General features: G+C 37.7%; 1 protein-coding gene across 4 annotated transcripts in view; it reads left to right on the plus strand.

Annotated features, from left to right (window-relative positions):
• Window positions 1-12,268, plus strand: part of PPP2R3B (protein phosphatase 2 regulatory subunit B''beta) — a 54,474-nt gene that overhangs the window by 15,932 nt on the left and 26,274 nt on the right. Inside the window, exon 1 of one of the 4 annotated variants that reach the window (XM_074155931.1) lies at window positions 1,057-1,235. The exons of 2 other annotated variants lie outside the window; for them this stretch is intronic. In XM_074155931.1, coding sequence (XP_074012032.1) covers window positions 1,089-1,235 — 147 coding nt within the window. In that variant the 5' untranslated portion in view covers window positions 1,057-1,088. Of the gene's footprint in view, window positions 1-1,056; window positions 1,236-12,268 lie in introns of those variants that run through there. One more of the 4 variants, XM_074155939.1, reaches the window with a different exon arrangement.

Raw genomic sequence — 12,268 nt, forward strand, 5'->3', positions numbered from 1 at the left:
AACAATCAGCTCAAACCATGACACTTTACCAGTTATCAATTAATGTACCTAAAGCTGCAAAGGAGGAAGGACAGAAGGTCACTTTAATTTTCCCAAAAGCTTATCAGATTTCTGTTACTGGGAGGAAGATTGCTGTGGGCTTAAACATGGCCTTCCCCCCATTCTCTTCCACCCCCACCCCCACCCCCCCCCCCCCCCCAAAAAAAAATGTATTTGAGATTCAATAAACTGAAAAAAGAAAAATAGAAATGTGATCGATATGCAATCTAGTATGTGGATGTTAAACTTTATAAAACTCTTATTTATGAAAAAAAAAAAATATCCTGACAAGTTTTTCAGATTTTGTTACATGGTTCATATTTCAAGTGTAGCTTTCTGTAAGACATGATTTAAAGCAGCATTTCATTGGGGTAACATTTGCCTCATTTCTGCTACTGCTTTCCACCTTCATTTGAATGATTAGATTCTTGCGATACAGTAATTTAATTCTAGATAAACGTAAAAGAATCTATTTCATGAAGCTACATAAGCTACTCTGAAAGTCTGTCTGCAGCTTTTTCTGTTGTTGCCTTCATGTTCCCGGTGTAATAGCGTTCCTTCTAAAGGACTGAAGAGTTTAAAAGGAATTTAATTGCTGTGTAATAAGCCTTATCCTTCGGTGAGGTACTTCATTGAAGCTAGACAGTGAGTGTTTTGTGACAGAAGAAAAAGCTGAGGGGGATGGGAGGAGGAGGAAGCTACAAAATGATCATGGCTGGCCTCTGCATTCCTTTAAGGCTTGCTTTTTTAAAATTGGAAGCTGCTTTTATAGATGCTCCTCCAAACAGGTTTGTTTTTTTCCATACTGTCCCATTTAGACTTTGGAATGCGTGTACGAAAGGGCAGGCCCCCAAAGTGACTTTCCAATCTGTTTTTGTGATTCCAGCCAAGTTCCCTTTAATGTATGGAGCAGGCGAAGTTGAGCTGACTCTCTTATAATATCACAGAACTCGGGCGCAGCTGCTGCTTTAAGTGGCACTGTGTGATAATACAACAGCTCTGCTATTTACTGGGACTCAAGTGCCTGGACTGGCACACGGAGACATTATATGAAATCCGAAAGCATGAGGATAAAGGAAATTTCTTTGCGGCAAGATCCTGATCTAAGAAAGGAGTTGGCATTGCTAGCTCGAGGATGTGATTTTGTTTTACCTTCTAGATTCAAGAAGAGACTGAAAGCTTTTCAGCAGGTCCAGGTTTGTCTTTCAGTTCTTATACAATTAAGTTATTGTTGTCAGTTGTACCTTCAGAACCATGCAACTTCCAGGAAATACATGCAAGTTCTTCCTCAGCTAGTAGGATTTCGATAGTCTGTTCCATATATGATGATTTTTCTGTGTTTTAGAAAACTGTACAGGTAGGTTTCTGCAAACCAAAAATTAGGAGAGTTTACTGAAAAATGTAGCATAGATAAAGTACAATGTTTGCACAGAGGCATACGCAGTGGAAAGTTGGTGCACTTAATGCTATTAGACTTTTAAAGATTGTTTGCCTTAATCTGCATAATCATAATTGCATGCATTTCCCCAGGGGCTTTAATTTATCTTTTACTGAAACTGGACATATAAAATACAGTGAAATAGGCTGTAACTTTACCAACTAATATGTTAAAAGGTGCTTTCATATGTATGCGATGATCCTGAGTTCCTTTAGATTATGTTTATTTTGGATTTAGTATTTGGATGAGATCAGTTGTTGCTACATGGTCCGCACATGTCCCTCTGCTGCTTTGCAGCAGGGAGTTAAATCCACCATTTTAAAGTGAGTTCGTAATTGAGAATAGAAGCATTCGAAACATATAATTTGTAGGAAAATTACTTATAGACCAAATGTCCAAAGATAATATCTTTTGGGAAGGGGGAAAAGTGTATAACTTTTACTGGAGAAACTGAAAGTTGGCATTTCCTCAATCACACTTAAGTTTAAGGCTTTTGGTAGTATGTGAAAGCATTCACTTTGTCCTTACCTCACCCTCACTTCTAATGCATGTACTAAAGGTATATCAGTGATGGCATGTGTGACCTTTTTTTTTTTTTATCCTTTTTTATTTAAGTAAAGTTTAGCAGTTGAATAAAAATTACATTATCTTAGGATTTCTGGCTTTTAAAGTCATTCTAAATATAGCCTGCTACTTAATTTTGAATTCAGTGCACTAGTGTCCCTTTCAGGTGACCTTCAAGAGAGGGCCATAGAGCCCCACGACCCTAAAAATGTGTTAGCCTTCTGTCTTCTATATTATTATCTCAATTTTGTTTCAGCTGAGCTATATAAGCAATGTTTATTCCTTTGTACAAAGCAGAATGCAAGTGCTGACCCTGCTGTTTTATGCCATTCAGCATAATCTTGTGAATGAAAGGATTTTACGACTTGAATCTGTTGTGCTGAATTGGAGACAGAAGGAAACTTGTTGACTAGAGACAACAGGAAAAGAAAATACTATCCTAAAAGTAGCAGTATCAGTTAATATTTAGGCACCTCAGAGCATGAGGCAAGTTTAGTCTAGTCATGGCATCCTGTTGTAAACAAACACACTATTGCCTTGTGTGGTGCCCCTTAACTTGATCTGTCTTTCATCGAATGATAGTTGGATCCCTTGCACTTTTACAGGGCTTTTTTTATGTTGAGCTAGAAAATATCTCAATGTAGTATGGTGATGCATGTTTATAAGCAAATAAGTACTTTAGAAAACAGCTTGCCTACTCTGTAGGGTTTTTTTCTGGTTTAGCATGCTGCTCGCTATGAACTTACAATGCAGACAATGAACAAAAATTTTTCATTTTTAACCAGACTTGCGCTTCTTGAATGAATAGCAATTGTAGAATAATGTATCTTAAGCCATGCGTTATATTAAAGACAATATTCTGTGGGCAAAACAGACTTAATAGGAGTATAAAAATAAAATCTAATGTCTGTCTTTGCTCGATTTGATATAAAGTATTTTATCCAAGAGTCCTTTTTAAAGGGTACTTCAACTTCATGATTTTAAGGAGACCATTTTTGAAAATACCTTAAAAACAAAAAAAAGTGCTGATAACTATTGGTATAGAAGAAGATTGACATTCTTTACCTAATGCTTCATGTTAATGATAATTTCAAGTTGTCCTTGTGGGTTAGGTGCATTTTGAAGAATAGCCATTTATCTGCATAATCATTGATGAAATTTCATGTTGAAATTAGACATCTTAGAGCTTTCGTAGAATAACTTGAAAAAATTTTGTCATTTCAGTTGCTCAGCTTCATTGCCATTGGAGTTTACAACCTCCTATACAGCTGTAATATTGGCTTTCAGACAGAACAGTTCATGTAAAATGATGTAAAATTAGAATGCTAAAATAAAGCAGAAATGGAAGCCAATCTGGTTTTCTGTACGTTTACTACACTCTTAAAATTTCAAATGTCAGATTTCTCCTTAACAGATTTAGTGCTATTAAAGCTAGCTTCTTAAAAAATGAGTAATGGTGGTGGATGGTGAGATAAAATGTGGCTCAATAACTGCTCTGAGGTGGGTTGGAGTGACTGGATCTTCCACAGGTTCTACGAATTCTAAGGCAGTGGTGTTTTGCACAGAGCCGTGTAAGTAATCTGTGTAGGTAATCCCCTGTATTTTGGAAGGGGTGGTCATTGGAGCATAGCAAATCAAGTTTCATGAAAATCTTTAAATAGATAACCAGTAGTGAAGTGGGTGGCTCTGGAAAGTGGTGGAGCAGGCTGTTTCTCAGAGGTTGCATTTATTAGTGAAAATTTATGAAGCTGAGCAAAATAGGGCTTCCTGGGAATACTGGTTTAATCAAAAGGAAGACAAAACAATACAACTGTTGAAATGTTCTCTATTACTTTGGGGAACTGGATTTTTTTAATGGATAACTGCATAAAACTCAGTAGAACTTCAGTCTTGCTCCTGATGTTACTTGTAAGAAAGACTACCTTTCTTAGGTAATTTATCACCTACAGAATGCAGTGAACAGAACATGCAGCACTTGAAGAGGCACCATGTCCCTCTTGCTCATCAATTTCTCTGAAACTTTGGAGGGAGAAGAAACTATCACCGTGTCAAACGTACTGGCAACTTAAAGATGTGAACTGAAAGGCTTATTACCTGCTGATAGCTGAGCAGAGTGTTTTAGCCAACAGCTGGTGACATCCCTACCTGTCAGAGCTGAATATAAGCAGCATCGTTACCCAGGCTGAGTGAGGAAAACATGTCTGAAGTGTGAAACAGAATGATAACAGAGTAAAATACATTTGTGTGCAGTGACACGCTTATACCCATGTAACTCAGTGTTAGCTAAACTAGGACAATAGTTATCTTTTGCTACTTGGAGACCACATCACTTTGTAGAACAGTTGAATTCTAACTTTAGAACTAGACTTTTTTGAAGTCAAACAAATTTCTGCTGAATGTGATGATTTAAAAAAAAAAAAAAAGTGGGGAGGGGGCTGCCCGAAATCTTGAATTAATCCTCTAATGTCAGTGCCAGAACTGGCATATTTTCTGGTACTTTTAATGCATCATGCCTTTATCTGCTGTTACTAGTTGGTGATTCCTGTACTTGCATGCGTCACACCTCGGTGTGGAAATGGAGAACTGCTAGTTCCATGACCACCTGTTAGTGATACTAAATGCTGCTTACACATGCTATTTATGTCAGCTGTATGAGAAATATTTCTTCAACTTCTGCGGTGCTTCACAAGCTTGGCTTTCCTTCTGAGTGAAGTAAGCTTAGACATTAGTGCCTCTTGATCACTTTTGCACTCCTCTGTTACCAAAATTCTTCATAAATGCTTGTGGCATGTTTAAGACAGCAATCAATACAGAGCCTGTAGGTGCTCATGTGTGCTGGGCTGGTGTGTGGTTGTGCTGTAGTGCACTGATTCTTCCAGTCATGAAGATAACATTCCCATTTCCGAGGTAAAATGAATTTTAAAAAGTTTAAGCAAGGCAGTTGGTTTTATAACTATAGTCACAGAAGTAGGTTGTGTAACAATTAGAGGTCTTTGGCAGGCCAGCTTTCCGATTAGCATTGATTTTCTAATTTAACATCATTTGGAGGCCTTTTAACACCACAGAGGGAGGACCTGGTATCTGTTTTTACGTAATAGTTTCATATCAGCCACACAAATGCTGCTTTTTTTTTTTTTTTTTTTAAAAAGAACAAAACCCAAGTGTTTCCTGAGGGGGGAATAGAAATCTCATTCTGACTGTAGCTAATAATTACACTTGATGCTAGTTTGCTGATATAATGCCAATTTCTGGAGCAGATGCCAATGTTTAAGATAGAATGAAAGTATCTAAGCTACTTGCTGAGACCAGCTAGTTAAGATGAGAGGTTTTCCATAAATGGTCCACTGCTAATGGATTGCTAGGTCTTAAGCTCTAGCCTTTTAAAGGAAGCTGTAAACAAACTGGTAGGCTTTTTGCCACTTCTGCAATGGAGATTCCAGGTTCAAGCTTAAAATGTATTTGCTGCCCTGTGGTAGCAGCTTCTTTACCTGCTCATGGCTAGTAATAAATTTATGCAAATATGTACTGTTTCTGTAGAAAAGCCAATATGGTGCAAGTTTATGTTAAAGCTTACTTCAGTTGCATGTGTGATTTTTAAAGTCTAGATGCCAGTTCTCTCTGCAGCTAAGTTTTTTGACCCAACAATTCAGACATTGAAGAGTTCTGATTGATTTATTTTTCCCTTGGAATAGAAGTTTCACTAGTCTTTGCTCCATTTTAACATACTTCCCATAGCTTTATAATCACTAATGCTACTAATAGTAGATGTTCTATGACTGTTGATGATAATACTTTGTATGCTAGAAAGCCTGAAACAATTTGGCACATTTTCATATAAAATACCCTTCAACTTTTACAGGATCAGAGGGATATGAAATCGTTTTTGCGATTGTCCAAATTGCAATTTGTTGGGGTATTGCCAGACAAGAAGCTGACAGAATACTTGCTCCAATTGTTGACTCTGCAGCTCAGTAACAAGGCTGATATAACTGCAGCTCAGTAACAAGGCTGACCACTCTGCAGCTCAGTAACAAGGCTTGCTGATATTTTTCAGGTTTGGATTTTTCCTAAGCTCAGTTGCATTGAGTGACTGAAACTTGTTTTGTTGTAAACATGGAAGGATAAGAAGCTACTGCAGAATTTAAGAATTAAGTGGATGTTTGTCTTAGCCCTATTTGTTGCTTCTGGTGTTGAACTGATGGCCTGTCCTGACAAGGGCTCTTTTCTGTAGACAAATGTTAGAATTGCCTCAGGTGTAACCGACTGTCAGTTTTTCCCCATTAAAATGATCTTTAGGCAGTTGTGACTTCTTTGCAGGTAGTGAGTCCCAAGTGTGGTCCATTGGCTGTGTACAATCAAAATGCTTATGCACTAGGAGGGTATTACCAGCTTGTCTCCTGAAAACAGTTGGAACAACAGAATATACTGGTAAAGGAGTACTGATTTAACCCACAATTGGAGTATTTTCTGAGAAAGCTGCAACTATGTGACAAACTGGATATATTAGTGACTGGGGTACTTGATTTGACATAATTCATAAAATGGAGACTGTTTGACAACAACTTGCAGCCAATGGCTAATATTTTTGCACCACAAAACGTAGAAGTTGCCTCTCATGGGGTAAATTCTTCTGAAGAATCTTGCTTTTTTTCCATTTTATAATCTGTACTTTTTTCCTTTTGTGAATTAGCAGGACAAGTGGAGGAGGCAAAAAAGTATTTTCACTGGTCAGCCACAGGAAACTGTTAGAAGATCTTACCTCTAAAGCCTTTGGTAAAAGTTTTGTAGGCAAATAAAGCAAGCTTATGGATGGGCATGCATGTAATATGCAAAGGTCTCTTGTGCTCATGGCTTCGCTGGGGGGGTAACTACCTCTTCCTTCTTCCATTCCACACTCACTCCAGGGTATTTCTGAATAAATCATTAAACTCTTTCTAACTGCGTAACTGGAACTTTTTTGGTGCTGAAGCTCTATGTGACTGTACAAAAAACCAAACATGCAGCCATGTTTGGAGGTGTTTCTACAGCAATAATGCATTTGCAATAGCGTTCTCCAGTTCCTAGCAGGGCTGCATAATTTGTCTGTAGGTCAGCTGTACCAAACAGCACATCAGGAGAATCCTGGTATTTCCAAAATCAGAGTTGTGGAACTTAGGTAAGAGATCTGTTAATGCAGCATATGTTACTGAAAGCGAGGAGATGGGCAAGTGCGTGCTATAATGTTTAGGTACAGATAAATGGTGCTGAACATTAAGTTTTTGACCATTTGAGAGTTTTCCTGTGTTTGCTTTTTTATTACGTGCTAATCTGTATGTGCACTTGTAATATGACTTCTCTGTGGTGACCATTTACACATGCTTTTAGTTGAATGTGTTCTTAACTTTAATGTGCAAGATGGTGTGTATGGAATGGATTTCATAGTTTTGGGTGGGAACTTCCTGAATGCCACTACCTACTGTCGTCTCCTACATGAGAAACAACACACTATCCCAAATGGGTTTATGTAGATGGTGCAAAGTTTGCATGCCCTGCTGAAATACTGAGGCTTGAACATAGAATTCCATGCAGTGACCTTCTCTTGAGGCTCATTTTGGCTGTTTAAATATGGCTTGGTTAAATTAAAGGGGTAAAGAGTTACTGGTAGTTGTGCCACTATCAAAAGTTTTTGAAAGAATTCTTTAAACTTTAGTAAGACTTTCAAGATTACCTAGTGATGGACCACAGCAATTTCACTCAAACTGGGTGGGGTGTTTCTTTCCCTAGCTATCATGCAATTAAGAGTAAGTAGCTGAACTACATCTTACTCTGCTGTCTTGAGACTTAAAATAAGGGGAGAAATTAGCCTCAGGTAGCAAACAACTAGCAAAATCTTTATTTTTACCTCAAAATCAGAGCTTACCATACAAACAGTATTTTAGTGACAAAACAAATGTGAAATCTAGTTTGCTAATAAGCTGAAATTTCCAACATTGAATTGTAAAATTAATGTAGATTCTTATCCCTGCTACTTGATAGCCAGGGATTGATATTTTGTTCTTGAAGTTGATATTTGCTCTCAATATAGACCACATTAGTGGTGAGTTACTGCACTAAAGGAACAGTAGAATTTGATACTGACTGATTTAAAAAAAAAAAAAAAAACTTCACACAAATAAACTAACTCTTCTGAGCTTTCTATTTGTAGTTTGTCTGCCAGTTGCCAAACCAGGAAGGGTTTTGCACTGACTCAAGTTGTCAGTGGACAAAAGAGGGAAGTTAGAGTCACCATTTGTTTTATCTCAATTTAGAGTAACAGCGTCTGCACTATGAACTTTCTAAACACAAGCAGCTTGACATATAGTTAAACCAAATATACAAAGGGCTTTCATCCTTAGAGCTGTGTTCATATGCTTATAGGAAATAAGAAATTAAATGTATTTTTAGGACGTGGAACTCTAGTTCTAACTGTGTTGTATTCCTCCTTATTTGTGCAAGTTTAGGGTCTTAGACTTCATTTTTACTGATATAACATGAAAAAGGATCCCGGACTCCTGACTTCTCTAAATCTCACTGAATCTCTTTTGATTTGCTTATGGAATTGCTACTTGCTGGAACATATCAATCCCATAAACTCAGGGCACTTTAATTCTGCGAAATGGAACAAAGCAGTGTATGGCTCAGTCTTTAGAGTAAAGTTGGTTTAGCATTGAGGATTATAGTTTGCACTGAATCACAAAACCAAATGACCATAGACTTTTGTACAGAAATAGGCTTAAGAGTAAACTGCCAAGAACGTGCATAAATGAGATGAGAATGATAGCAGTCAAGCTGTGTAAAACTGAGATGAGTGCACAACCTGGAGTGCAGGCAGGAGACTCCCAACGTGTTTGGTCAGAATTTGGAGGTGAACACTGAATTGCTAACTGGAACACAAACTGCATTGGGAGGGTTGCTGAACCCTGCTCACTTATGTTAATTCAGTTGACCAATATGTATAAAATCAGAAATAGTGTAGTTTGAAGTACTTCTTTTTCTTCTAATGGTCTTTGGTTAGAACTTTGTAGAAAAGTGTATTAATTTTTCTATTTCCTTCCCCTCATTGTAGCACAAATTTTAAGTGACTACAGACCAAACTGGATCAGAGAACTGAGTTAAGGCTAACAACAACAGTAAGCTAGTCAAAAACTGCATCAGAGTTAAAATTAATAGATGTTTATCTCTTACTGTGGAAAGAAGAGCATGTATGATAAAATTAGTCTCTATAGTACAGCCAAAACCAGCTGCCAGGCAGTGACTGAAGGATAGCAAACTGAAGTCCAGGATGGGAAGAAGCAACTGGGACTAAAATGTTTGTTGCCAGAGCAAAGACTTATGCATATATACCCTGACACCTGTTTTTTGTTAGGTAGATGTCTCTCTGAGCTTGATCATTCACACGTCTTAACTTTCTGACTAAATTAGGCAAGATGAATCACAATCTTAGCATGGTTTTAAGCCTGATGTAAGCTTATTTCAAACAATACTGCCACAGCATTCCTCTAATCTTCCTTATGTTAGCACCAGAACCATTTTGCTTCTAAGTGGAATCCATGTGAGATTGGATGAGGAAAAATAGTTATTTTTTAACTTTGCTTTTTCGCTGTCTTGGTGGCCTGAGGCAATTCACAATACTACTTCACTATCACTAGTACTGACACACAGGTGAGTAAACTCTATACGCAGGAGTGGGGGAAGATGCAGGTCGACTGTGGTGTAACTTGCCTTATGCCACGCTGTGAAACTTCATTATTAAGCTTTCAGATTAAATTACCATTTCCAAGCTATTTTTCAGGGCAATTGCTAGATTTTAGAGAAATCTAGCTTGGAAAAAAACAAACTTTGAAAGCTTTAAGTTGTCAAAGGGTCGTCTTTCACAGAGGAAAAAATACTCTTATCAGGCTGAATGGGAAGTGATACAGTCAGTGAACTCTTGCAGTAATAATTCTGTCTCTTTAGTTTGGCTTGAAAGAGGCTAACGAAGAGCATACAGAGTACAAGGAGAAAGCATCACTTCTTTAACTTAGATGACCTTGTTGGTAGACATTCAGATTTCCAGTTAAGAGAGCTGGCGTTACAGAAGAGATGTTTCTCTTGGCTTGTCCTGAGGGAAGTTCTGGTAGTAAGCTTACTTTACCTATCCTGAAGCGTATTTTTGAAAGTGCCAATATTTGGCATTGCCAATATTTGGCATTGAACATGCCAAAATACCTGAGGGGGGCCTATAGGAAGGCTGGGGAGGGTCTGTTTACAAAGGCCTGCAGTGACAGGACGAGGGGCAATGGTTTTAAGTTGGAGAAGGGGAGATTTAGATTGGATATTAGGAAAAAGTTCTTTACCGTGAGGGTGGTGGAACACTGGAACAGGTTGCCCAGGGAGGTGGTTGAGGCCCCTTCCCTTGAGATATTCAAGGTGAAGCTCGATGAGGCCCTGGGCAACCTGGTCTAGTTGGGGGTGTCCCTGCTGACTGCGGGGAGGTCGGACTAGGTGACCTTTGGAGGTCCCTTCCAGCCTGGACAAATCTATGAATCTATGAAAATATTTGAGGTGTTGGAACATATTTTTCTAAATTAATGTCTTTTCCTTCCAAATGAGACTGAACCCTTTTCTAGACAATAGTAGCATAAATCTCTTACCTAGTGTTTTCTAGACTTAAATTCCATAAAACCACTGATCAATTCACTTGCTTATCTAGAGGCAAGTGTTGTGTTTCACAGCACAATCAAATAGATAGTTAAAGCTGAAATATTCCAAAGACTTTATTGGTCAGACTTGGACTAATGGCTATAAAAAGAACAGAGAGATGGGAAGGCTGGTTAGGTACTCCTTTTGAGCCTACTTACTGCTAATGTTCTTACATTCACAATTAGCAATTAACTTGATAGACTGTAGGACACCTTGTATTCTGCAAGAAATTGCTAAGTTAATAAAGGAGATACTTTTCATTTTTTTAAAAAATAATGTAGCATAAGCTTAGAATTTTCAGATTGATATGCTAAGCAGCATTTGGGTCTTGTCACTACCATCCTATTGCCCTTTGAGTCTCTATGTTGACTTCTGTTTTCTGTTGTATATCAAGGAACTTTGTGCAGTATTTTTTTGTTGTTGGGTGATTTATAAGCATTATGTGGGTGGTTGCAGGGACATTAGGATTTAAAAGGCTGAATAGCATACCTCTGCAGAAAATCCTCTTAGCTTATTATGCACTTTGTCTTATCCAGGTAACACAGTTCATTAGCGTAACCTGTAATATATAAGAATAGAAAACCTAGTCTATTGAAGAACTAGATTAATTTATGCATTGCACACTTGAAAAGTATTGCAACATTCCTTTTTTTTTCTTAATTCCCTAGTTAAAAATACTAAGGATTTGAACCAAACTTATATGAAACTTAATGTGATGTTGGCTGTAAATGTAAGGTAAAATTTTTAAGGGCCTATTGTCTTGACCCTGCTGTTTGTATTCCATTGCCTTTTTTCTAATGTGGACATCCCTGTTGAAATTCACATCAAATAATACAGCAACAGCTGAATGCTAACTCTCTAAATATGTTTTCACTGGTTTTTTTTCAGAAACAGGCACAGGCATAACAAATGTCAGTGTCTGTCGGATATTAGAAAGCATCAGTGTTTCTGAATGAAGTTATCTTTTCCTGTAGTCATGTCAAAACAATGCAAATATCAAATCAGTTCAATGAGTTTGTCTTAATCAGTAAGCTGTCTAAAAAAATGTTACATTCATAAGCATATTTACCTTGTTTCCTTTTCCAGCAGGTCCATTTTAAGTGAGGTTTCACTTGCTTGCATTTGATTCCACATAATCGACCACTTTATGGGGTTCAGTACTTCTGGGTGGTAGTCTCTATGTGCAGATGTAGATCTAGACTTGACTAAGTATACAGTCTAAAACATCTGGGAACAAGCACCCCCTTCATTTTTATTTCAGAAATACATCCTGTCATTGAACAACTTCATCATAGTGTCAGCTCTTGCTTTCAACTGAGAGAGAGGGAAAAGGGCACCTCATTTTAAAATCCCCACTGTCTTCATTTTTGCTTAGAACCAAGTTAGCTGCCAAGTGTGACTCCTTTGTTCGTAGATATAAAAAGACTATCTGGCAAGAAGACCAAATTTCTCTTTGGAATGAGGCATATCCATGTTCTCTGGTATTTACTAACATATTACTATATTGTATTAATAATGGGTTTATTT

Source organism: Numenius arquata, chromosome 1, assembly GCF_964106895.1.
Source record: "Numenius arquata chromosome 1, bNumArq3.hap1.1, whole genome shotgun sequence".
Taxonomy (NCBI): Eukaryota; Metazoa; Chordata; class Aves; order Charadriiformes; family Scolopacidae; genus Numenius; species Numenius arquata.